Source organism: Vitis riparia, chromosome 14 (genome assembly GCF_004353265.1).
Source record: "Vitis riparia cultivar Riparia Gloire de Montpellier isolate 1030 chromosome 14, EGFV_Vit.rip_1.0, whole genome shotgun sequence".
NCBI lineage: Eukaryota > Viridiplantae > Streptophyta > Magnoliopsida > Vitales > Vitaceae > Vitis > Vitis riparia.
In genome coordinates, this window is record NC_048444.1 from 21,582,082 (window position 1) to 21,609,090 (window position 27,009).

General features: G+C 35.2%; 2 protein-coding genes and 1 long non-coding RNA gene across 3 annotated transcripts; all 3 read left to right on the forward strand.

Moving 5' to 3' along the window:
* The first annotated feature begins 259 nt into the window (after positions 1-259).
* On the forward strand, positions 260-5,596 carry LOC117930541. Its single transcript, XM_034851183.1, has 7 exons — positions 260-478; positions 3,374-3,475; positions 4,248-4,312; positions 5,077-5,132; positions 5,235-5,264; positions 5,362-5,424; positions 5,480-5,596. Exons 1-7 carry the CDS (start codon positions 276-278, stop codon positions 5,594-5,596), a joined length of 636 nt encoding a protein of 211 aa, XP_034707074.1. The 5' UTR covers positions 260-275.
* A 934-nt stretch (positions 5,597-6,530) lies between these two features.
* LOC117931218 lies at positions 6,531-7,517 on the forward strand. Its single transcript, XR_004654004.1, has 2 exons — positions 6,531-6,616; positions 7,170-7,517. It is a non-coding gene; the product is annotated as an uncharacterized LOC117931218 (long non-coding RNA).
* Positions 7,518-9,780: 2,263 nt separating this feature from the next.
* LOC117930372 (zeta-carotene desaturase, chloroplastic/chromoplastic) lies at positions 9,781-24,048 on the forward strand. The gene is made up of 15 exons (XM_034850997.1): positions 9,781-10,207; positions 11,256-11,380; positions 11,568-11,702; positions 12,581-12,653; positions 12,901-12,974; positions 15,383-15,487; positions 15,717-15,961; positions 16,225-16,312; positions 18,089-18,131; positions 18,229-18,385; positions 18,576-18,704; positions 21,452-21,524; positions 22,349-22,513; positions 22,703-23,587; positions 23,709-24,048. Exons 1-14 carry the CDS (start codon positions 10,036-10,038, stop codon positions 22,868-22,870), a joined length of 1,752 nt encoding a protein of 583 aa, XP_034706888.1. The 5' UTR covers positions 9,781-10,035; the 3' UTR covers positions 22,871-23,587; positions 23,709-24,048.
* The last annotated feature ends 2,961 nt before the right edge of the window (positions 24,049-27,009 follow it).

Below are 27,009 nucleotides of genomic sequence, written 5' to 3' on the forward strand. Positions count from 1 at the left end.
GTTTTAATACATGTTGAAAAACCGTGTTTTCAAATTGCGATTTCTAATTTGTATCATAACGATATAAATGGTGTTTAGTTGCACCATAACATTTTCCAAAAGAATGTAGGATAAGATCGATGACAAAGATTTTCCGAAACAAGGTCACTATTTTTTGTTTGAGAGTGTGAAAACTTTTCTGATTGTTTTCAATCGTCCGTGCTAAATTTGGAGGGCTAAAGAAGAAGACAAGAGTGGTTGTGGAGACAGAGAGGAAGGAGGAGCGGAGAAGGGAGATGGGCTTGCAGTCTCTGTTCATAGATGCATGGATTAGAGAGGCGCAAGAGGCTTCAAGGTTGGTGGAGAACTTAGAGATCAAAATCGAAAACAACCCACAGCAAGCACTTGGAGACACTGCTCGATCCAATCTTTTCGACCTTGGAATCAAGCTTGATCGCCTTGAGTCTCTTCTTCACAACCCACCTTCCAAACCCATCTTGTAAGTCTCTCTCCATCTCTCTACTCAATACTCATACTCTTGTGTGGTTACATCTTTGTTTTCTCACTTGGGTCTTTGCGGAATCAATTGGGCATTGCCTCTAAGTTTGTTTGTTATTGCGTTGTAGATTGGTTTCTTTGTCTTTTTCAATGAATACATGAGTGTTGGGTTTTGATGAAACAGAACTTTTCCCCCTTCTCTATGAACACTTAAGTGTTATTTTCCTTGTGATGAGCTCTATAACGAATTTATGGATCAATTCATGTTTTATACCATCTGATATGTTGAGTTTATGATTTTTCTTTTTCTCCTTGACCTCTCCTGTAAATTTATGGCCGGTGAAATAGAGATAGATTCAAAATTCATAGTTGGGATGATTTAGTTTTGGGTGCATAGTACAACCTCAGTCCATCAGAAGTGTTACAAGCAATTGAGAGAGTTCCATGATTTGCAGAAAGTCTTTGAGGCTCATTTTGAGTGACACTTTGCCATTTAGTTGGCCTTTGATTAGTTCATGTCTTGTTAGAAGTCTTCAATTTGTCAGTGCTTTACATTTTCAAGTGCAAACAGATTTTATATGTATGATTTTTCCTTTATGTTGAGTAGGCTGGTTTAGAGGTGATTTCTAGAGTTATTAGGGTTTTGTAAAGCCCGTTCATAGCATTTCTAAAAAAATCATACTGAATTGGACCTTTGACAGATGCTTGACTAGGCCACCCTGCAACTTGGGCAGGTTAGAAGGTTGACCATTGCCAAACCCATCTGTCAGTATGTCTAACCCACGCCTTACCTAACCTGAGGTCTGGTTGGGAATTATCTATCCATGCCAAGCTTATGGGCAACTTGGGTTTCCATGGTTGCCATGAGTTCTCGTAGGGTATTAAATAAAACAATTATTTTAGTCTTAAATCATATAAAAGATTAAAAACTAAATGTCTCATAGCCGTAAAATATATTTATTAGTTGCTAGTTTAATGTAAATGACAATCCATAAACTCAAATTTCAACATTCTACAATACTTCAACAATTAAATGGGAGTGATAAACTCATCCGTTTAAGATAATTTAAAAGTGAGAAACGTTAGATTATTCCTTCTAATTTTTGTACTTCAAATATAATAATAGATAATATAATTAAAAAATAATAAATAACTAATAATGTGTAGGTTTTAGTTTTGGCAAGTTTTGTGAACCTTTAACCTATTTCAACCTTAATATTTTCTAGAATTAGGTTGATATTTTTCTAATCCAAGCTCGACCCTAACCTGTTCAAACCTTGCTCACACCAACCCGAACCACGGGTTGGACCTTGTGATATCTTACATCGGATAGGGAAAGAAATTTCTAACATTATATATGTATAGACTCCTCTTAACAATGTAAATATGTTTTAAAGTTGTGAGGACCCATGAAATATAAAGCTGTCAATATTTAATTATTTATATGAGAGGAAGCGAGTCATTTTAAATAGTATTAGAGTCAATCCCTAAGCCTTGTGTGGGGCTCTATTTGTCCCACTTTAAAAGGAGTGTTTGTTTATTTGTTTGGTCCCACAATTTTATGGGATGCTGAGAAAATTGTATCTGCAGGGGAGGTAATCATGATGTCCTATAAAGGATATAATAAAAAGTTTTTGACACTATATATATGTATGAGTTTCTTTCAACTATATAGACACATTTTAAAGTTATGAGAGCCTCATTAAACCCAAAACGAACAATATTTACATGGTAGGCAACATGTTGCTACAAATAATATAAAAGTTGATCCCCAACCCCTATATGGGTCTTTGTTTGTTTGATCCAATAATGAATAGCTATCTACTTAACCTTGCAATCTTATGGGACACGATGAGGACATCGTGTTTGCATGGGAGGTGATTGTGATGTTCCACATTGGATCAAATTGGGGAAGAAATTTTTGACATTATATATGTATTAGTTTTTCTTAACTATGTAGACACATTTTAAAACAATGAGGGTCCATTAAGTCTAAGAAGGACAATACCTACATGAAAAAAAACAGGTTGTTACAGATGATATCAAATTAGATTCTTGACTTGGTGTGAGAGTTTGTTTGACCTTGCAAATGATGTTTGTTTATTTAAACTCATCATCTTATGGGACACAACAGGATATCATGTTTGCATAAGGGGTGATTGTGATATCTCACATTAGATAGGGGAAAATTTTTTTGACATCGTATATGTATGAATTTTTTTGTCAATGTGAGGGCCCATTGAGCCTAGAGCGAACAATAAGGGAGCAGGTTGTTATATACCAAACCATGATGCACCCTAGGTGTCACTTTTTTATTATAATTTCATTTGAATGGTTATGAATTTAAGACGTTTTCATCAGTTTTGTTTGTGTTTAATCAGCTCAAGGAACATGGGAAGTTATGAAGTCTTGTCTACTGTTTTTCTCCTCGGCCTTATTGTTTTCTTTGCCTTCTCATTGGAGCATAAATCTCCAATTCTTAGGACTAGCATCTTGGCAATCCATTTGTCATTCTTTCCATCTGTTTGTAAAATCACATGCCAGTTATGGAAACCTAATTCTTGCTCTGTGTGCTAAGGGAGAGTGTGATCTGATTTCAGGAGCACTGATTAGTATGCTATGGAGAGATTATGGTATGGATGCAATCCGTGGGCTTGTGATCATGTCAGAAATCTGGGATGTTCCTGATTATAACCAATCCACTTTAGCAATATGCTCAATCCTTTTGTCCTAAAATCTTTCTGAACATGCACATCAACATATTACAGATTATCATTAGTGAATCATCATAGCTAAAAGTCCTTATGCAGCCACATGAAGGAACAATAATCCATTAAATTTGTAATTCTTTTACTTCATAAGTAATGTGTGGATCATTGCTGGAGTGAATTTACAGAACTGATCGAGATTTGGATTTTCGATGGAAAATGCTATCATATATCCAGCTAAGAACAAGAGTGGTGTTTCAGAGTCTGTATGCATTGCCATCCAAAGAAAGGTATGGCTATTGTCATGTCATCTCATTTTCCCTCTTAGGAGGCAGCTGAGCCATTATCAAATAGTGCACACATTGAAGCATGCCCTATGCGGGTGATCTATTGCTAATGGATTTTGTAATGCTTTTACTTTCTGTGTAGCTATCAGCAAAAACAGGGTCTTTCTGCACACCACCATTCCTCACAAAAATTGAAAAAACCACTCCCTTAATCAGTGTCTCTCTCATGTTTCCAAGTTTCCGATGTTCTTGAATTAATAGAAACACTAACATAATTTAAATTATCTTGTTCTTAGAATCAACATGCTCCCATTCAATGAACTACCATTATATTCATTTTTCTATTTCCCTTGCAGTGCTTATCCATTTCCATGATCTTACTGAACTCTGAAGCATCTCAAGAGGACACTTTTTAGTGGCATATAGTTCTAGGGTCGCACCTGCTTGTTTTGTTTGGCTGCCTTATCTTTAATATATGCATCTTATTTGTGAGGAGCATTAAGGGATGATTTGGTTGAATTGTAATAAGCTGTTAAGCTCTAATTAGACATTCCATATCTTGTATTTTATATCTTCTTACTGAATTCATGGTTGTTCATCAAAACCACTTAGAAGATTATTGGATTGATGAGAATATACTTAGAACCATTGTCAAGATACAACTTGCACATCCTTATATGACACCTTCATTAGGGTTCAGCTCTTCGATTCGCTAGGGTGACATTTTTATTGCTATGGGCTTATTACTTTGCTGCCATGTCTATTTCTTATACAGGTCAGGAAACTTAGCTACTGGGGATGCCAAAGAAACCTCTGCAACTGACATTGGTTATTACCAAGGTACAGCTTTAAAATCTTGTATGAGACAAACAAAAAATTATTGTACTGGAAAAGTTGGAGCTTGAGATGAGTTTGGTTTGGGGCCTGATATTCAACTGCTTACCGACCACCCTCACTGTTACATCCTGGAGGCCAGACCTGAAACTGACTCTTTTGGTTAAAAAGCTAACCTGTCGTCCCCGCTTTATTAATCGGCGATAGAACATTTCATCAACTTTCCTATGGTGGATTGAGGAGAGTAACGTCGAATCAACTTGTTTGTACAATCCAAGGGATTTTGCTTGCCTGGATTTGTTCCATATTGGAAGATAGCAAACTTGAACCATTCATTTCAAGTGGGTTGTTGGGCTGCCAAGTGAGATTTCTATCTCCCAAGGAATGCCTTGTTTTGGTCAACCTTCCACTCTTCTATATGTTATTGAACGAAACTTCAAATTATCAAAACCAATGCCCCACAGCCATTCTTTTACCTTTGTTTCTATTTCTCTCTGCTTAATAACAATAGCGGAAAATGAAATTGTAAAACTAGGACAACTGGAATTCCCTGGAAAATCACCACTTTGATTCAAATGAGACCATGAACAAGCAAGGGCTAAAATGAAAGAGCTAGGGTGGCAGCAAGATTCTCTCACAAACTCAAGTTCAAGACCGACCCACTTAATTTAATCCACTAGAAAGGACTAAAAGATTAGTTAGTTGGAGGTGACTAAACTGCAATTCATCTTTTTTGCCTTTTCCTTTTACTTGTCTTCTTTGTGATGCAGATCATACAAAGGTTACATTCTCCCAAGAAGATCTGGAGCTGCTGATGCCTCTTATTGTAAGTTGCCATAGCTAATCATTAAAGGACAGTGTTCTTGAAATTTTCAGCATCAGCATTTTGTGAACTTCCCTGACTGTTATTTCTCCTGCTTAATGACAGACAGATGATGCAGCCCGCAGGCAATTGCAGGTACTTCCATTTTGAGCAAACTGTTTTGCATATTTCTTCTTTATTGTTTTCCTTTCTTTTCTTTTGCTTACATATTCATGTTTATGTTTTTCTGCAGATCACGCTATCCAATTCTTTTGCATCACAAAATTTGCACTGGAGGATTTGCCGGGTGATTCTTGTAATTTTAGGAGGGGGGGCTGTGTTTCTCCTTGTCTTGGTTATCATCACTGCAGTTGTATAGTCTATCTGCTCATCTCAATGATCCCATGTTGAGATTTCATAAATATGAAGCAGCATTTGATTGGTTCTTCACATCTGAAGCTATGGAAGAAATTAGACAGAGCTGTTAGTTCATACATCTTTTCAATACTTGGTGTTTTAGCAAAGAGGATCTGGAGTACTATTCAATTTATTTATAGTTTTATATACATGAAATCTTTGACTTGAAGCTTGTCTTTGTTGTCTTTCTCACTTTCATGTGGATAGTGCAAAATATAAACTCTCAATGCCAGGCGTAATCTTGAAGGAAGTCCTTTAGGACATGTTCAGGTGAAATATTTTGGAAGAATGACTACCTTTTGGACTTGGTATTTTTTAGCCTTGTGGAAGCTTTTAGATATGTTTGTGTTGGATCGGATATGGACGACGATCTCATTTGAAAACCAATTGGTGTCCAATAAAGATAGGTCAAACCTTTGATGGCATACAACATCACACCCCACAAGGCTATTCTCAGAGCCATCACTTGGGTGAGGGTCCTTGGGCTTAAGAATGGTATTGTTGCAGACCAACAGTGTATTGGCATTTTTCTATTTCAATGACACTAAGCTGATCTCCACCTATCTTTGATTGGCAAAACAGGTGTTAGCTGCACAGTTCTCATCCTGAACCTATACCAATTCTGTCATTATACTCACAAGTGGTGGACCAGAGAGGCACAGAGAAGAAACCAAAGGCAAGTAAAAGCTATAAAATGATATAAATGTGAGGACACTGTGGGCATTTGAGAGGAGAAATGAAAGAGCTCAGGAATCTTGGAAAACGACTGATAAAAGAGTTGGCTCCTCCTGCAAGGAAAAAAGGGGGTGAAAAGACTTGGCACCAAAAGAAAATTTTGTTTTTTCATTATCTTTGGCCTGTAGGAGAGTGGAAAAATGTGTTAGAAAATAGTAATATCTAATGCACCCTTGTCTAAGCAAACCAACAGTTCCCCACCCCAACCCCCCCAACCCCCCCCACCCTTCCCTCTATTTCATTCCTTCCTTTCACCTACCATGAAGCACACCCATTTCTCCAAATGAGGTGGCTTCAATCCCTCTTCTCCCCATTGAGGAAGCTCTGGTTTCGCCTGCACTCCACTCAAAAAAAGAGTATGCCCTCTACATTCAATCTTTTAACATTCTGGTTTTACTGTTTCCATAGTTATTTCATTTTTTTCGACTTCTAGCAAATCACACACTAGCATTAGCCAGTTTCTTCACATTTCTGCATTATTAACATACGATTCCCGCCCTCTTCTTCTTCTTTGTTGTTGGTTGTTCATGAAAATTGTTAGCATACTCTCTTTCACACACATTTATAGCAGTGTTATGATCCAATAGTCTCCCCTAAAGTTCTGAAAAACATCGGTTAAAAACCCGGTATTAAACTCTATCATCTCTTTAATCTGGAGCTCTATATATATATATATATGCTGAACTTTGAGCCAATATCTTGTTGCTGCTTCACTGCTCCAGGGGTTTTCATATGCCCATATCATAGAAATGAATCCACTGAATCCCATGAATGCCTCATGCATCTATTTCACTGTAATCTGTTCATCTCTCCATCCACATTCAGTTCAGCCATTCCATTCTTGAGGTTGTATTATTTACACTCCTTTTGGTTAACTGCAAATCATCTTTCTTTGGTGCCTTTTTTCAGGTAGAGGGATATACATACTGTATGAGGATGTGAAGTCCTGCCAGTATGAAGATGTCCAGATTCTATGGTCCATACTGGTGGAGTCCAATGCACCAACCTTGCCATCAAAGCAATGAAGGCTGCTCTCAGCCAATTCTACCATGTACATGTAAATTATAGGCCCTGTGTCTGTTTTAGAAGGTTTTGTTCTTGCCATGTTGTGAAGGAAGTTGAGTTGCTTTGTCTATTTTTGGGCAGTTGGGGTGGCAGTTGGCTCTTTTTCAAGTGTGTAAAGAACCCTTTTTGGGTTATGTAAATGCATAATTATTACGGAATTGATGGGAGAACTTGATGATGTTTTTCGCTAGAGATTGATTCTAGAAGCCACAAGGAAAGTAGCTCATATTTCATAATCAATGAGTTATGATCTAATATAGTATGTACCTTGTAACTATGACCTTATGTGAGGCAACTTATCATTAGAGGGGAGAAGTTTTTAAGTAGAAACTTCTCGATTAGATTTTGTTGTTGAAACAAAAAAGTTGATAAGAGATTTCATTTACTCGTAGAGGAATTATAGGGTACCGATTAGGTACCTGTCAAACTTGTAATTTCAATCGTTGAAAGATATAACGAAATTAAAGTATGAGATCAAAGTAATAAGAGATGAGTTGGATATAAAGTAATGAAATCAAAGTATATACATTTGACAGAAGTTTTCATGACGAGACCATTGAAAAACATTACCCACTACTATAGTCAAACAAATTGTCCAAATTGTCCTTTTTTTTTTTTTTACTAAAATTTCTTATTTGCTTGTTTGATACTTAATTGAATTTGAAATCTATCCTATATATATAGCTAAATCTAAATAAAACAATGCTTTAAATTTTTTAAAAGGTGTTTACAATAATAATTGAAAAATATATAATCTTTTCTATAATGAAAAGCGGGGAATATAAAGATTGCATCAAACAATAAATAGATGATTAGAATGAGAAGTTTTGTACTAAGATAATTTTGTTTTCAATTTTTTTTTTAATATAGATTGGACTCTGAGGATCTGTTTGGCAATTGATTTTTAGAACAATTTTCTATTCTCCATAGGCAAAAAAAAAAAAAAAAAACAAAAACAAAAACAAAAAACAAAAAAACAAAAAAACAAAAAAACATGTTTAACAATAAAAAACTGTTTTCTATTTTTTTTTAAGAACAAAAAATAAAATATTTTTAGAGAATATCTTTTAGTTATTTTTTGTTGTTTTCACTTATTTTTTTAGGGTTATTTTCGAAAATAATTGTACAAGTATATAGACTGATTAAAAATAAAACATGAGATACAAAAATTATTTTTAAAACATATTCAAAAATATTAAAAATAATTTAAAAACATTTCATTTTCTTAAACAAACTTTTGTTATATAAAACATCATAGAATAATTTTCAAAAACTATTCTCAAAAGTTGCTTTTGAAAACAGTTACCAAACAAGACCTAAAATAACTTTTGATTTAGTTTGTTTCATACGTACTATTATATAAAAAAAAATTATGTTTTCAAGATTAAAAGGGCTAGAGAATATGTTTGACAATTAGAAAAATGTTTTTATTTTTTGTACTTAAATAGAAAATATGGTTTTTTTTAGACGACACCTTTTAATTGTTTACACATTTTTTTAAAAATTATTTTAAAAAATAATTATAAAAACTTGTAAAATGATAAAAAAAAAAGCACTAAATATTTTTTTTAAAATTAAATACATGCTAAAAACATTTCAAAATGCTTTTGCCACCATTTTTCCTTTTTTTTTTTTTTTGGGAAAAACAAAAACATGTTATGTTGAGTGAAAACTATTCAAAGAGCACATGGATGTGGAGTGACTCGTGAGACACATGAACAAAAAAAAGGGTGTAATGGGGTGACAAAAGAGACCATAGAGGCCTTAGTGCTTTCCTAAAGCCACCGCCCACCAGGCACCACCCTCCATTTAAATCAATTTCATCACCTTCCATCTGCTTCCTTCCCATTGGCTCCTTTCCCCACTATTCATTAGTCCCAATCACATTTCTAATCAACCTCATCCTCTTCATTTTTTTTTTGTCATATTCCATAACCCTTTCTCAATTTCTGAATTTCACGTAAACCCTAATCCTTGACTTTGTGACAACCTCATCATTTTTCCTTTTCTCATTCATGTTTCTCTGTTGAAGTAGCTTTAGATTTGGAGTACCACCTAAATTTTCGAATTAAAGCCATGTTTGGCATGGTTTTTAATGTAGATCTAGAGAAATAATTTTTTAAAATAAGAAAAAAAAAAGTTTGTTTAGGACTATTTAGTACCAAGAATAGGTTTCTGTTCTTAAAAAAACAAAAAAAACAAAAACAAAAATCATAAGACATTGACGATAAAAAATTATTTTTTATTTTTATTTTTAAGGGTTATTTTTTTATTTATTATTTTTCAATTTTTTTTCTCTAAAAAATAATAATTTTATGGAAAATAGTTACAAACTCTTCGACACCCAAATGGAACCTTAATTTTAGCTACGTGTGTATAATCCATCATTCATCACTTAGATGAATTTGGAATGTAATGAAAATTTGCAAGCATCCATGCGGCAAATATAGGGGGAGTAGGAGTGGGAATGTGATAAGTGGAAGTGCGAGCAACTGGAACAATCCATGCACTTCCAAAACTCTTCCCCACAGCATCTCCTCCACTCAAGATACCCATCTGCCTAACCCTCTTTCTTTCTCCTTCTAACCCCATTTTTTTTCTCTTTCTAATTCTTCCTCGACTTCAACGCTCCTTTCCTCTTCTAAACATCGATGATTTTTGCCTGAAATTACAAATTTCTCTCCTTAATTTTCTCTGTTTCTGCTTCCTAATGTCTTCTTCTATCCTTTTTCCTGCTGCTGGAAGCAGGGCTGGGTTCCGGGGCGACACTGTCGGGCTCTTTTTGTCCGGTGGCCGGTGTCCGATGCCGTCTCAGTTGAAGGGTCAGAGGCTTTTTGTTCGGTCTTCTTTGGACTCAGACGTGTCTGACATGAGCGTTAATGGTATACTTTCGGTTTTATCATTGATTTTTGTTTTGCTTTTTGATTGTTTGTTGTGTTTTGGATAGGGGTTGTTCGGATGGTGTTATAATCTGGGTGTTTGGGGTTTTAGATGAGTTCGTTTGTGTGAATTTGATGGAAATTATGGTGATTTTGTTGTGAATTTGGAGAATTTATGGTGGGTTAGAGAGAGAAAGACTTTATTGAGCGTTGTGGGTGAAGATATGGTGGTTTTCATGACTCTTTTGGTTGCTGAGAAAATGAAGGAAAAGACAAGAAAGTAGAACTTAGAATGTTACCTTTGTGTTATTTGATTTCCGAATTGGGTCTCAATAATGGAAAATTGAAGATTCAAAAATTAAATTTCTTTGAGTTTCCCACATTTTCTCCGCAACCAATTGGAGTGTACTCTCGGGATGTAAAAGATTAATGTCCTCCATGAAGGCATTTAAAGAGAATGAACTAGAAGAAGCTTCATACTATCTTTCACACCCAGAACAATTTTACAATATCTTTCATACATGCTTGGTAGTCCCATGGAAATCGGATTGGTCCATTGTCATTTACAGAACATCAACTCTACTGTCTTTGTCAAGGGACCATAAAAGAAAAGCGCATCCATCTCACAATACTATCAATTCAGGAAATCTCAAAGTTGATAACATACCAACAGTTTAGCAGTGCATTCCATTTTCTTTATTGTCCCGTTCATGGTGGTGGATTTAGCCTTCAAATAATATGCAGCACAATGAGCCATTCAAATACCATGGAGCTCCTGACTGTACCATTTAGATCATGGGGAAATCAATTGGTTTGACAGGATGGAAAGCACTTAATTATGCAATTGTGTTGTGAAATGGGATATCTTTATTTTTGTTTGACATCATTGAGACCTTGAAATCATTTTATGTTTAGCTGTATCTTTGTCTATTATCATTATTTTTAATTTTTAATTTTTGCACCTTTTTCCTTTCAATGTAAGTTAGAAATTTAGCAGCTCTGAGGTGTTATCATTCTATTTTCTATTCTTAAATGGATGTTTGCTTGCCAGCTCCAAAAGGGTTGTTTCCACCAGAACCTGAACACTATAGGGGACCAAAGCTCAAGGTGGCTATCATTGGAGCTGGGCTTGCAGGCATGTCAACTGCAGTGGAGCTTTTGGATCAAGGCCACGAGGTTTGGATTATATATATAAAGATATGTTGGATGTATCTTTGGCATTTATTATACTTTCAAACAAAACAGGAATTAGTTTTTCAGCTAAGTTTGTTTCAAAATGGAATTCCCTTGGATGATTTTAATTCTGGCTTTGCTGGTTTTCCATCAGGAGAAAATTGGTTTATAAATGGTTTGGTTTGTTCAGGTAGATATATATGAGTCAAGGTCTTTCATTGGTGGAAAAGTGGGCTCTTTTGTTGATAGACGTGGAAATCACATTGAAATGGGACTGCATGTGTTCTTTGGTTGCTACAACAATCTCTTTCGTTTGATGAAAAAGGTGAAAAGCACTTGCTTGGTTTTAGTGCTATGAAATATTAGTTATTATGTTTCTTTGTATTCTGTACAAGTGAAAATTAACTAGAAAGAAGGAATTTTCTTGCCTTGCATGAGAAACATGACATGTGAAAATGAGGAATGTCAGTATCCATTGTCAGGTCATGGCTGTTTATTTATGGGAATAAATAATCTAACAGTGCTGCCCTTTTATATTGCCATTCTCAGTTCATTTGTTGTGCCTTTTAACAAGGCAGGTTGGTTGTATCTAGGCAACCATTGGATTGATTAACCATTGTTATGCAAGGAACTAATTTGACGAATGAGTCTTAAGTTCTATACTGATGTGTCTATCCCTTAATGTAGTGCTTACATCACATCTTTGCTGATGCACAGTTCCTCACTCGTATTGTCCTTGCTGCTTAGGAAACTGGAGACATGCTTTTGGATTTAGAGAGGAAGAATGTGGTTCTTCATTCTACTAGGTTCTTCCAATAGCTTGATCTTTTACTAGGGGAGTTGTTATATGTACCATTCCATATGACTCATCTTCGGATGACAATGGCATAATCAAAGTTGTGGTTAAACCTAAAGTTGGTGCTTAATTAACAAAGGGTTGTATGTTGAATCTTATGCTTTCTGCTTGGGAAGAATTGTTTTTCCTTTTCTTTTTCTTTCTGGTTGAAAAAGATTTTTTTTTGATGATCAAAATAGATATATTTATTAGTAAGTGCCCCCTGCTGGTTTTCTGTAAGAGCATTAAGAAACTTTATAGCTTTGCATCTAAACAATTGAATGTGGAATTGCTGATTCTTCTGTCATGCAGGGCCACTATTTTATATGGCATCTGACTGTTTTCCTTGGATATCTGCATAAACCTAGGTGGGTGCAGATAAAAATTTACTTGTGAAGGATCATACTCACACGTTCGTAAACAAAGGGGGTCAAATTGGTGGTATGGTTCATGTTTTATTTCATTTATTTGAATTTCGCCTTGCAGTGTGTTACTAATTTGTTTTTATTTTCACTGAAAACTGATTTGGAATTATTTATTACTTCTCTCTCTCCCCCCCCTCTCCCTCTATCTCTTTTCTTCTTTTTATTTTTCTTTTGTCTGAAGTTGTTTTTGCCTGAATATCAGTTACATAAAACATTCCATCTCAAAGAATATTCTACATATGTAACTTGATTTCCCACTGCAGAGCTTGATTTTCGGTTTCCAGTTGGTGCACCATTACATGGAATTCGTGCATTTTTGGCTACAAATCAGCTTGAGGTAATGTGCACATTGCCTGTTGAACCTGCATTCTGGATATCTTCATGTTAGTCTATGAGAGCCCCTCAAAGAATATTCTACATATTTTCTTATTTATTTTACCTTTGCTGTATTGGAAACTCTGCATTTTGATACTGATGCCTGTGTTGATGTTCATTTCTCTTGAGCTTGTCGTGTCAGCCCCCTTGTATCTGTGTTGGACATTAACATCCATGTAGTAGTGTGCTAGTGGTAGCAAGAGGTAGTGGTAATGGTGACAGTGACTAGTAGTAGTACTGCAATTAGTAGTGGCAAGTAGGCAATGGGGCACTTCACATCCCTTGGTTAGGCTAACTGTTGAACTGAGCCAAGTTCATTCAGGTGTCAAATTACTAAAAGCTTTTGTACCTTTTGCAGCCACAATTTCTAACAGGGTTTTAAAGTCATTTGAACTTGCATAGGCTAGTCTGTTATCTAGATAGAAATGGTTCAACTTGGAGTCTTAAGTATAAAAACCTTAGCCACAAGATTTACACATGGTTGACATCTCTCTTTAAAAGGGGGGAGAATTGACTAAGAGAGAGAGAGAGCCTTGGAGGTATGATGGGTGGCTTCACCAAATTCAAGCTGCTGCTAGCAATTTGGATTGTTCCTTCTCTTGGTCTACTTGTTTAGTGAATCATGTTGCTGACCATTTAGCAAAACATGGAGCTAAGTGTCTGGTTTCTTTTGTAGGAGATTTCTTACCCCCTTGAGGAGTGTAGAGTTGGTTTAACCTATACAAGTTCATGTTATATTCATGAGATGTATGGCTAGCTATTTTTCCTACTTGAGAAGTTCACCCTCTTTCTTCATTTAATCAAATTTTGCATATTTTTGGAAGAATTTCTCATCATTTGTACTTGAATTCATATTAATTAATTAGTTTGTTTTTAATAAAAAAACTTTTAGTCATGGCTTCTACTTGATAAAACTGCTGTCTACTTGTCCATTTTAGTAGTGACCTAAAGTTCAACATGAAGTCAAAGTATAAAGCTCTATCTGTCCCTATACGTGATGTTTTGGTCTTAAAGTTCCTTACGGATTAGTTCCATTCTAGGGGGACTCAAACTGTATTTATACATTTATTGAGTGTCTTTGTTATGGTGAAGGAGATTTGCTTTGTTTAAAAGCATTTCGTGCACTTTTTGTAGCAAGTGGTAAGAGCCAAAAAGCTTGTTGGAGAATGAACTTCGGAGTATTGATCCAAAAAAAAAAAAAAAAATTCAGAGGAAAGTAGAAAAACATGGCCTTTCATTTGAAGTAAAATTTTATTTCTTTGAAAGAAAAATTTTTGCTCTTACCTTGCATCACTATTGTCATCATTAATTCATCACCATTACCATCCTTACACCACTACTGCTGTTAACCCCACCAAGAAAACAAGATAACTATGCTGATTCTGTTACCATGCCATTACTTAAATGTTACTAGATTTCTAGAGCTAGAAATCTGGAGGGTTTGGTTGTGTGCAATCTAAACTGGCCTTGCTTATAATTGAGTTTGAAATTTTCTTCCCAATCCCTACCCTCTTGGGTCCACGTCAGTGTGCCAGTTCAAGCAGAAAATTATAATCTTTTTCCAACTAAATTATATTTAAAAATAAAAAATATTGAAAACAGTAAAATAGGATTAATTATAGATTCACAAAAATATAAATTATTTAAAATTGCCTAGTTAACATAATTGGGTTAAGTTCTTACCTATCAAAAAAAATAAATAAATAATTGGGTTAAGTTCTCGTCGGTAGTCCTGTGAATTGCACCCAGCAGAATCTGTTTATGATTGGTGCAGGCTTGGGTTGATTTAATGGTTTTTGATTGCATGAAATCTCCACTTGACCTCCCTTATGTCAGGTTGTTTGGAAGGTCAAGGTTGGGAATTACTATCCCCATGCTTAACCATCATTACGACCACCGGCTTAGTTGGCATTAGACAACATAAAACTTCATTTCTGCCTCCAATAATGTTATCGCCTTTCCAATTGTTGGCATCACCTCTAACACTACTTCCTGCTGTCTCCATCAATGCCACTGGCTGTTATATCACTAGTTTACTGCCGTCATCTGCAATGCAGGTGCAGGTGCATCCACTACCTTGCAGCTACCATGACAAGTGTCAGTATCAATGCATACAAACATGTCTCCCAATTTTTAGTGGAACAATTTTTTTTTTTATTTTATCAGAAGTGGAACAATTTCTTTTGCATTCCAGTTTCTAGCTGACACACTTTTGAACTTCTGATTTGCATCAAAGCAAAGGGAAAGATGGTGGTTTTTATCTTCATAGGACTCATTAGTATTTTAAAAACGCAGAATCAAATATTACATATGTCTTGCTCTTTTGGAATTTGAGTTTAATTATTTCTCTTGCATGTTGTTCAAGTGCAGACTTATGATAAGGCAAGAAATGCTTTGGCTCTTGCCCTTAGTCCAGTTGTTCGGGCTCTTGTTGATCCAGATGGAGCAATGAGGGACATACGAAATTTGGATAGTGTAAGAATGATAACTTTTATCTCAGGTCTTTGGATAAGCTCCTTTGTGTTTTTTGTTGGGAGAAGTTTATCCTTTTCTGTTCATCCCACTTCCCAATTACACTGTCTTTGGAGGTTATGGCCCAACTAAATAGTTATCCCAGTCTACTTTATGTACATGTGATGTGGTTATCTGGTTATGAACCTTATGTAATTGTTGTCTTACTTAAAATCTCATTTGTTTTATACAGATAAGCTTCTCTGATTGGTTCCTGTCCAAAGGTGGGACACGCATGAGCATCCAGAGAATGTGGGATCCTGTTGCTTATGCCCTCGGGTTTATTGACTGTGATAATATCAGTGCTCGTTGTATGCTCACTATATTCTCATTGTTTGCCACTAAGACAGAAGCTTCCCTACTGCGCATGCTTAAAGGTTCTCCAGATGTATACTTGAGTGGCCCCATCAGACAGTATATCACAGATAAAGGGGGCAGGTACGAACGTGAATGGGGAAACTTTAAATGAACATGATGTGATTATATTTCATTATTGGTTGTGCCCTTGAGGTTTGGCTCAAGTGGTAAAGAGATGGGGAGGGTTTGCGTGAGTTTCTAGATTTAAGTCCCAATGGGGACAAAAATTTACCTATTAAAAAAATTATGTCATTATTGGTTGTTCCTTCCCCTCCCCAACCCCATTCATCCAGAATATTTATTGATTACTTCTCCATTTGAAATCCCTTTATATGCTTTGACAGGTTCCATCTTAGGTGGGGATGCAGAAAAGTACTTTATGATAGATCTGCAGATGGAGAAACATATGTCACTGGACTTGCAATGTCTAGGGTAAGTGCTTCCATTGCTGCTCCTTTTTAATTTTGTAAGCGCTAGAAGTCATGCTTTCAGTGAAATGTCATTAAAAATTTGTACATCTTAACACCGGCTTAACTGTTCTGATGTTGAATAAAATTCTGAATCAACTGTTTGATCTTCATAGCATTTGGCACTATTTATGACGTGGGACAACTCTTAGAGTACCTGGCTACAATTAAATATTGTTGTCTTATGACTTTGATTTTTGGGGTTTGCTATAGGGAGGGTGGAATTAAGGTTTGTGGATGGAATGAGGGTTAGGTTGGCTATGGTTTAAGGTGCTTTATAGGATGAAATTAAGAGGAGAAGCTTGCTTAAATTCATGAACTGTAAGGGAATTTTGGGATTTTAGTGTCAAGGTAATGGGGATAAAAGTGGAGTTACAGTTTTAAGGGATGGAGCTTTGGGAATAAAATTTGGGTTAAGGGACAGCTGGCTGTTGATTATGACAGTGTGCAAAGCCACACAGAAAGTATATTAAAGAAGAAAAATAGACAAATCTTTTGACTAATTAAGACCTTCTAAGAGGAGATTTTCAACTTAAGTAGTTTCCACCTCTTGTGGGCAGCATGAAGTTTAATTTTGATGGAAGTTCCTTGGGTCATCCAAGACTGTTTGGGATTGGAGGAGTGTTGATGAGAATCAACAAGCATTCAAGGATCCATTGCATGTTCCAGTTGGGCCTATTACTAAAGCAAGATTGAAGAAGATCAAAGAAGCACTTAATGGGCTAATTCAAGAGATTTGGGCTGATTCTAACACAGGACATTCCAAGCTTGGCCCAAAGGAAGATGAAGGTGTAATAAATTTGATCCAAGCTATTGAGGGTTAATCTGTCAGTTCGCATCAAGTGTTTAGTGATCAACATGGTACAGTATTTATAGCATTTTCCAAACTGGTGGTAGAGCTATTGAGGCAGAGATTTAAGCTCTTTTAGTGGAACTAATGCAAGCTTTGAGATTTTCAGATTTATTGGTTGAGGGTGACTTTGCAATTGTCATTTCACGAGTGTTGGATAGGAAAAAAGGTCTATGAATGTATGATGTGTGGATCTGGCAAAAAGATCAAACAAACTTGCAAAGGAGTATAACTTTATAAAACCATCACTATTTTCTACTAACTTCAACATTGGTCCACTAGCGTGGCCAACCTAGGATTTTCGCCCTTTTATTTTTCTGCTATTGAAAAGTTTTAAGGCGGCTGATCCCATCAATCTGTGTGTGTGAGTGTATTTTCTTTTGTAGTAAATTATCACTTTTAGTGTATGCATATGTGAGTCAGGTACAGATTGTAAAGCTAAGGATGCCTAAGCAAAGTAATTAAAATTAGCTCAAGTTTACATATTTTTTGTTAAAGTAATCATTCAATTCCTTAGTTGATGAACTTCTAGTTGACTTGTTTGGGAACAAAATTCTGATTCTCTACTATTGAAAGATGTATGTATTTGTACGTGCATTATAAAACACAAATTATTTTCATGTCATAAAATGCATGTCAAATTCAAAACTCGAACAATTTTATGTTATTGTAGTGAAAAATGGGTTGTGACAAAATATTTTTTCATAAGAGATTCTAAGACTCATAGCATTTCCTTTATTTTTTCTTTTGGTTGGAGAGGGGGCCATTTGTTCTTAATTGAAACCATTATGATTATTTAATAATCGTGGCTAATGTATGGACGGGTGGGGGTTAGTTTGATCATTTTCTTTGGGGACAAAGCCCAACACTTTTTTTCTTTTTATTTCTCAGGCTACTAATAAGAAGATTGTGAGAGCAGATGCTTATGTTGCAGGTTTGTTAATAACGTTTCTTCAATTCTTCTTTGTTCCTTTCCCCCCCCTTTTTAAGGTTGCTTAACCTCTAATGCATTAACTTCCGTTTGACTACAGCTTGTGATGTTCCTGGAATCAAAAGATTAGTTCCGGCACAATGGAGGGACTGGGAATTTTTTGATAATATTTATAAACTAGTTGGGGTGCCAGTTGTCACAGTGCAACTTAGATACAATGGCTGGGTCACAGAGTTACAGGATCTAGAACGGTCAAGGTGATCCTCTCATCTAAAGTGTAGTCACTGGCTTATGAAATTGAATGCTCTTGCCTTAGCTTTGAAGAGCAAGGATTAAGATTTCCTTTTGTTTGTACCTTATGTGGCTAATTGTTAAGAATTTTATATTCCTGTTCTTCATTAATCCTTTGCAAGTTGGTTACTGAAAATTCCACATTGGGACTGGTAGGCAATTGAGAAAAGCTGCAGGGTTGGATAATCTCCTTTACACCCCAGACGCAGACTTCTCTTGCTTTGCCGATCTAGCACTTTCATCTCCAGAAGATTACTACATTGAGGGACAAGGTTCATTGCTCCAGTAAGCGAAATTTTCTTCTTGTTTGTTTTATTACTACTGTTTTTATCATTAATACTCTTGATTTTAATGTGTTTCTATTTTGAGATAATACAAAACAACCAACACATGTTCTCCTTAATAGAGTAATTGATGACTTTACTGGAAGCGTTCTGTCTGTTACTTATACCATACCAGATTCTTCTTCACTATAGGGCTCTCTTTAGTTCTTATGCCTAGTTTATTGTGCCAAAATTCTCTTAGATTTACTAGGTGTATGCGTGGCGAAATACTTCCTTTGTTGGGTAAAATTGCATGAATCCTGTATGTTACATGAGATCCACTGTTTAGTTCTGGGACCATTAGCATCATCAGCATTGTCATTATTGCGACCACCATTATTATTATTGTGGTTTGTGTTCTTGTTGGATCCTATGATCTCTTGGGTTAATGCTATTTATGAATTGATTTAGCTCCTATAACAAGTATATCTTCTGAGTCATTGTAAATACGTAGTGGGAAGTATGCCAACTGGAAGGAAGACCACTGACTTCAATCTCAATTCCTGGAATCCACTAGGGCTCCTTGAATCCACAAAGAAGATTGAAGAGGATATCTGGAAATCTTATTAATCAAGAGAATAAGGTTCATATAATCTTTCTATTACGTCTGTATCTTCTATGATGCTGGACAGGAAACCTAGAAATTCTACTTAAACTGATTCCCAAGTTCTGAAATTTAACTTAGAAATTAATTCTATCAGATCTTTGACACTTATAAGCTTAGTTCATAGAATCTATAAAAGCAATTTGATACCTTCTAGAAAAGCCTGATATTCCTTCTATCTGCCTTCAATTAATTTATCAATTTAGTAATTAAAATCAAATTGTATTTCTCGAGCTCAACAAAATGAAAACTTTCTACCTCCTCTTTAATTGGAATATTAGTCAACAAATCAACAAGTCCTGACTTATATTCTTCAATTTCTTCATGAATTTCTTGTTCTATATCATCTTGATATCCAAGTCTTCATCATCGCAATCAGAGTTCTGGTCATAATCCGATTCAACATCCATTTCATCTTCAAAATTGGACTTGTCCATTAATGTTATAAATTAGTGATAACAGAAGGGTGGGTAATTTCAAATTTCATTGCATTTTCTTATTGTAAAAGAAATAATGGTGCTTTTCTTTGTTCTATTTTTTGTAGTATTGGCTGGTTTTTATGGTTGAAAACACCCCATATTAGCCTTTAACTGCTGTAATAGGCTATTTCTCTCTCAATTCAGAATCCTTATACATTTCTCAACCTCAGACATGAAACTGGCTACAATAATTGACCCTGCTTCTCATGAACAGGAATGTGATGAGAATAGGTGTACCATGAGCCTAGCCATCATCTTCATAATCCTAAAAATTAGCCCTGAAAGTATCTGGTTCCCCACAATCAATTTCATGGAGAGTTTGGAACAACAGAAATTTACTAAACTGGTAACAACTGCAAAATTTCTGGAAAGAACTACTTAAGCTAACCTTAAACTTACTCTAAATAAACTCAGGAATTCACTCTGTCCCACTTTGACACATGGAAGCTGATCTATGAACATCATAAACTCTAGAAGTAATTGAAACCTTCACATGCTTCCATCCATCCACCCACCCACCACCACCACCACCACCACCATATGAGCATCTTGACCTTTGTTCCCAATAAAAAGAAATCTTGATCTAACTCAAAATATTTGTTGACATGAGGATTTTGTGTTGATACTATTCATTTTTTAAAGCCCTATTTAGGCAAGCTTCTTTAATGTGTTTAAAGATCAAACACAACTTTTAAGCATGTTTGCATCAAACTCTCCAATATGGGCCTTAAGCTTCTCAATGTGATTTATCTATGTTTTGGAAAAGTAGGGGGAGTCATATTTTTCCTCAAACATGGGCAGCATATTTTTATTTGATTAAACTTTTAGAAGTATCAAATTTATTTTTAGTTTTTTAATAAAAACATGTATCTCAGACATAAAATCAAATGCAAAGGAAAAAATAATTACTTCTGCTTCTATTTTTTCTATTGCTAAAAGTAGAAGTTCAAAGCTATCCCAAGCAGACCCTAATTCCTTATTCTTCATAGTCTCCCTTCTGCCGTTGCATATACTTCAATATCCCAACTGAACTTCTTTATCATTTTATTAGATGTATCTTTTACTAGTTTATTGCTTTTGATATTTATTTTATTTTTGCATTCATTCCAAGAAAAATCTATTATTTCACATTTTCTTCAATATGTTCACTGTTTATTAGAGGCTAAGTATATACATTAAATTGGAGACAGTAATAACTGATAGATCGCATGTGTTGGCTTGCTTACATGCTACTGTTGCAGTCATCTTCATCTGATTTATATGCTTAGCATACTGCAGTGAGCTCTTTATAAGTTTTATGTGGCATACTATTGAACTCCCTCAAACTTCTTAAAGATTTTCTGTACTTAAACGCCTTTTTTTTCCCTTTCGGGGTTGGTAATTTTTCGATGTGAATGCTTTTTATCTGAAGTAAAAATTCAAACCTTGTAAACCCTGACTTGGTGTTTTAGTTTCAAACTTCCCTAAAACTAGCACAAAACAACTTCCCTGATTACCAAATTTTATCTAAGTTGAACTGGAGAGCCACTGCATGTGTGTTGGTCCAGAGCGAATATTTTTTTATTCGATTGGCATTAATTGTACTCTTATGTTTAATTTTTTCACTAAAACAATTTCATCTTTCAGATGTGTGCTTACACCGGGTGATCCCTACATGCCTTTACCAAATGATGAAATCATAAGAAGAGTTGCAAAGCAGGTAAATGATGTCATAGAATGGCCTTCATTTCCTAAATATCTTCATTGGCACTTGGAAAAGTAAGCATGTGCTTTTGTTTATATTCTTTATCATGGTCCTGCTCCCCACATGTTTTAGAAAAATAATATGAGGACATACTTAGCTTTAAAATCTTACCTAGTCCTAGGAAAATAACTTTTGTGTGTTTTGCCTAAATGCATGCGACAATGCTTATGGTTATGCATTTGGTTTTCATTACATTTATCAAGAATGGTGGAAACAACTTCCTCCTAATTTTATAAGAAAAAGTGTAATTATTATATAGTTGGAAAAGTGGCATATTTCCAGAGAGAAAAAAGGGACGTTAATTGAAGAAATTTTTTCTCAATCTGAGGACCTATTACCTTCTTCTTTAGTGAACTAATAATCTGACTACAAATTCTTTACGAAAAAATGACTTGGATAAACAAACAGAGGTTTGAAGGATAGTCAGTTTCATCTAACTTACTGCCCACAATGTTTTCTTCATATCCTATTATTTGATTATGAGGAGTTCTTGGCTCTGCCTTATGGGAAAAGGGTCCATCTGGAGCAGGCACGTGTGCTTCATCATAGCAGTTAGCATTAATTTGATGTAAGACAATTATTGTAGTTTGCAATGGCTCTTGACTAAGTTAAATCACCAAACCTGATATTGTCAGCAGACGATGGAACTGTTGCATACAGCTTGGACTCATCCTGATGATTGTTGCATCATTGTAATTTGCATCCGTCTTAGTTGCATGTTTTCAGTCAAACAACAAACAAATATCATCATTCTTTTTTTTTTTTCTCTTCCTTTTCAGGTTTTGGTTTTATTCCCATCCTCCCAAGGTTTAGAAGTTACTTGGTCATCTGTTGTCAAAATTGGCCAATCCCTATATCGTGAGGGACCTGGTAAAGATCCATTTAGACCAGATCAAAAGACACCGGTTAAGAATTTCTTCCTTGCTGGCTCATACACAAAACAGGTAATTTTTGCCTTAACTTCGTCCACTCACTGATAATACTGTTTGGTTACCAAACTGTCCTGCATTTCCACCAGCATTTAATTTGCAAAGAAAAATGACATAATGGATTAATATACATTCTTCATAAGCTAGTTGGGTGGCTTTCTCATTCACAATTCATCATTGGGACATGTGTCTGGGCTTGTACAGGATTACATTGACAGTATGGAAGGAGCAACCCTGTCAGGCAGGCAAACTTCAGCCTATATTTGCGACGCGGGGGAAGAATTAGCAGCACTGCAGAAAAAGCTTGGTGCCTTGGATTCTCAAGAGTTCACGAATGCTGCTAATACCACAGATGAGTTGAGTCTTGTCTGACACATCACACCTTCATTTCTCAAGCATGAAAGCAGCCTGCCTTGGGGTGCTGACAGAAGTGGTTGTGACAGCAGTATGTTTAGGTGATGTATGTAATTTAATTAAACCATGTAAAGACTTGACATTCAGCAAGAGATCAACACGTTCATTCTCATATATACACATCAACCATTTATGGTTGATCTTAGTTGCAGCTTATCTGCAGACATGAAGGAATAATTATCAAAATATTCATGAAAAAGTCAAAATCCCAAATAATTTTCACATTTTTTTCTGAATTTATTTTGACCTTTTCAGGGGTTTGTGAGTTAATAGTCTAGATGCATGGAGTTTTCTTAACCATAAACAATAAGGAAATGCTAATAGGATCAAATGTTGACCAAATCTGAACCTCAAGCCCTCAACTACCTTGCCAATTTTAGCCAATTCATGCATGTGTAAATGCAAAAGCCCCCCACCCACCCACACAAGACACACACAAGCACGGAGAGAGAGGGAGAGAGAGAGAGAGAGAGATGGCAGCACAAAGAAGCCATGTGTTGCTGCTGTGCTGCCTTGTGATTCTTCTAGCAACCCATGAGGTTCAAGGGCTGTTTGAATGCTTAAATGGATGCCCCAGCAGATGCCAAAAGGAGTTTCATGAAACTCTCTACGTCTGCGCCATCTACTGTGGTATGAAATGTACTTGTAACAGTGGCGGTGTATGCGACTATATTGGTAAATTCAATACTCTATTCTTCTCCCATTTACAATTCCTATATCAGATAGATTTTGAGGTTCGTCATTCTTAACCAAGTTTATTGTGCTTTGCCTCTTTTCTTTCCCTTTCAAACAAAAGGTATGACGAATACAGCCCTCGACAGTCATGATCAAGATCAAGATCTCAAACTTCTTGCTGCGGCAAAGGCAAGAGCAGCAGCACAGCCATCACCAGTTTCAACCAAGGGGGTACACTAAGTAGTGCAGCCATGGATGTTTTGTGGAAGCTGGTATGGAAACCAGAAAAAGGAGAAAAAAGACAGCCAACCACTTTATGCTCTTTTGCTTTTGCAGTTCTCTCACAGTGCCCCTCTTCTTCCTTCTCTTCTTTAAGCCGGGGATGCCTGTAGCTGGCCCTGCTTTTGGTTTCCATTTTCATGGGTGTGTCAAGATATTGTACTTGGAAATCTATAAAAAAACTCTTTGCAGTTCATGACTCTGCTTCTCACAATGACATAATGAAAATGTTGATCAAGGAACTCAAGAGGAGGGTTTCATTAAGAACTTTGCAGCTAATGCTTCTCAAATCTGATAAAAAAAATGGTATGGCTACGATATGGAAAGTTCTCGACCTGTTTTTTATGTTTCGAAATATTTCTTAAAAATAATTTTTATTTATCATGTTTTATTTTCAATCATTTTTCATATTTATATAATTAATTCTTAAAATATTGGCTAAGAAATAAATTAAAAAAATGAAAATAATTAAATTATATTCTAAAAACATCTCATCTTCAAAATTCATTCTTAAAAACTAAAAATTATTTTTAAAAACAATTATCTCAGCCCATATTTGTCGCTAGTTGCTCAACTTTCATGCCTTATTTTCATTTAGTAACCTCATATTCAATAAAGGTAAATTTTACTCACCTCCATGATTTAAATATACTTAACCCGTTTGACTATGCTTTTTAAAACTTGTTTTTAAAAATTGTTTTTTATTCTTTAAATTAAAAATAATTTTTAAAAATAAGTCTAAAAAAATATGATCAAATGGACCCATATTTTTCTTTTGTTTTTAAAAATTGATGAAAACAATTCATACTTGTTGTCTATTTTATTTTATTTTTAAAAATTGTTTCTACGAAACAATAATCAAATATTGTTAAAAAAATTTAAAAACAGTATTCTATTTTTAAAAACAGAAAACCGTTTTTAAATCACACAACTAAACAGCCTCTTAATTATTGTGAGTTTTAAATTTTATCAAATCACTTTTATTTTAAATTAAAAGGATATAAGTGAAAATAATAAATGAGTCCGAGATTTGATGAAATTTCAATTTATATATTTTATATCAAATTAAGCCTAGTGTTTAATAACGGCTTTATATAAGGTTTTAAACTTATTTCCATCACATCCTATACACTGGTGACAAAAACATACCATATGATAAAATTGCCCTAAAACATTTCATATCCCATAAATATGAACCATATAAATATTTTTCTAATAACTTACAATATTTGTAGAGGAAGATCTATACCAAACACTGAGGTCACATTTGGATTCTGTAAAGTATTAAAAGAAGAGAGTAAAAAAATAGAAATTTAATTTTTTTTTTTTTAGTTTGTATGTGGAATCTATAAAGAAAAATCAAATATAAATTTTTTTTAGGATTTAATACACTTTAACCCTTCAATCTATTAAGTGTTTTGCACATTATTTCCTCAAGTTTAAAATCGAATTGAGAGAGAGTGGGCTTTTAGATGATTGAATTTACAAATCTACTCTTATTCAGTCACATGCATAACACGTAATATTTTCGTTCGTTGAAACTAACACCGTTCAACATAAAAAGGTACAGTGCTAGTATTTAAAAAGCTTAAAAAGCAATTTATTCGGTTTTAAACTTGAGAAAGTAATGTGCAAAATACGCAATCAGTTGAGAGGATAAAGTGTGTTAAACTCAATTTAAAAAAAAATTATATAGAGCATAAATAAATTTAGTTAAGTATTTTTTAAAAAAACACATTGAATTTGAATTGGTTTTTCTTTTCTTTTCTTTTCTTTTTTTTCCTTTTCTTCTATTTTTCTCCTTTATTTTCTTTCAATAATTTTTTTTTTCAAATTTTCTATTTATTTCCCTCGTACTTTTTAAATTTCATTCAAATTCACTTCAAAAATAAAACTCATTCTAAATGATGTATGTACGAAATATTTGTAGAAATCTTGTATTTGGGTTATTCTTAAATGGACAAAAGGAGTTCATGTCCATTAATATTTATTAATACCCACCTGCAGGGAATGTGCCAAAAATCTTGATGAGACTCCCATACTATTACTAAGAATAAATAAATACAACTCACCTTAACAGAAGCAGAGAAGCAGACAGCTCTTGAACCAACCAAAAGCTAACTGTTTCCCACCTGTTTTTTTCAAGATATTAACCAACATTAGAACAACCAAATCCAATATCTTCTAAATTCACCCAAATAGACAAATAACTGATACAAATACCTCTGGGGATCTCTTCTCTTTTCAGAGAGGAGATGGCAGACCGCAGGAGTATTGGGGTGCTGCTGTCCGGCCTTGTTATTCTTGTTGTGATCCATGGACTGCAGCCTCTATTTGACTGCTTCAAGGAATGCCCAGTCCCATTCTCGCCTGCGTTTCAAGCCTCATGTTTCAACTGTGGCTTGAGATGTGCACACCTGTGGGTGCATACATTTTGGTGATATCATATTGTATGGTGAACCCCTGATCTTTAGCTAAAAAGGATGATTGTTGTTTGGAATTTACGAAATCTCATCTCTTCGTGTTCTCAAGAGAAGTTCTCTAAGAGGTGGGCAAAAGGAGCTACCCATCACAAGGACCAACATCATCCCCAAGGCCACTGCCAATAAGATATTGTCCTGCTAGACAAAAACCTAAGTAGCAATGGTTCCATGCAGCGGGGCAGGGGCACAAGAAAGAGAAGAAGATGGCCCCAAGCACTCTTCTGCTCTTCTTTGATGCACCCACCAAGCCCTGACTCCCATACAATTCACCTATGTTCTCACTTTCCCTCCCTTTGTTTCTCTTTGTGCTAAATAAAGCCCTATATGAGACATGAGCACACGCATACAAGTCAATCATGTTCTATTTCATTTTGTGCCTTTCACCAATTGAGAGGGGGCATTCCTAATGCCAAGGAAGGAAAATAAGTGCATGTAGACAAGTCAATCACTGATTAACGGACAAGGATACATATTCAAAACATGATATCTAGCCATAGCAGGCATCTCAATCACACTTGCCGATCCCAACCACAAGAAGGAAGATGCTTTTCCAGACATCCAACATGCTTCTATGCCCACCATAGAATTCTAAGCAATGGAAACTTGAAAACTGGATGGGTGGATAAGAATGTTGACAAAATCAGCAAATCGCTGCATGAT

Bases quoted from the DNA above. Each gene is read 5' to 3' on its own strand.
- LOC117930372 (XM_034850997.1), top strand. From the start codon at position 10,036: ATGTCTTCTTCTATCCTTTTTCCTGCTGCTGGAAGCAGGGCTGGGTTC. The intron at 18,705-21,451 runs GTAAGCGAAATT...TTCATCTTTCAG, and splicing joins GGACAAGGTTCATTGCTCCA to ATGTGTGCTTACACCGGGTG. The intron at 22,514-22,702 runs GTAATTTTTGCC...GGGCTTGTACAG, and splicing joins CTGGCTCATACACAAAACAG to GATTACATTGACAGTATGGA.
- LOC117930541 (XM_034851183.1), top strand. From the start codon at position 276: ATGGGCTTGCAGTCTCTGTTCATAGATGCATGGATTAGAGAGGCGCAA. The intron at 4,313-5,076 runs GTACAGCTTTAA...TTTGTGATGCAG, and splicing joins TGACATTGGTTATTACCAAG to ATCATACAAAGGTTACATTC. The intron at 5,133-5,234 runs GTAAGTTGCCAT...GCTTAATGACAG, and splicing joins AGCTGCTGATGCCTCTTATT to ACAGATGATGCAGCCCGCAG.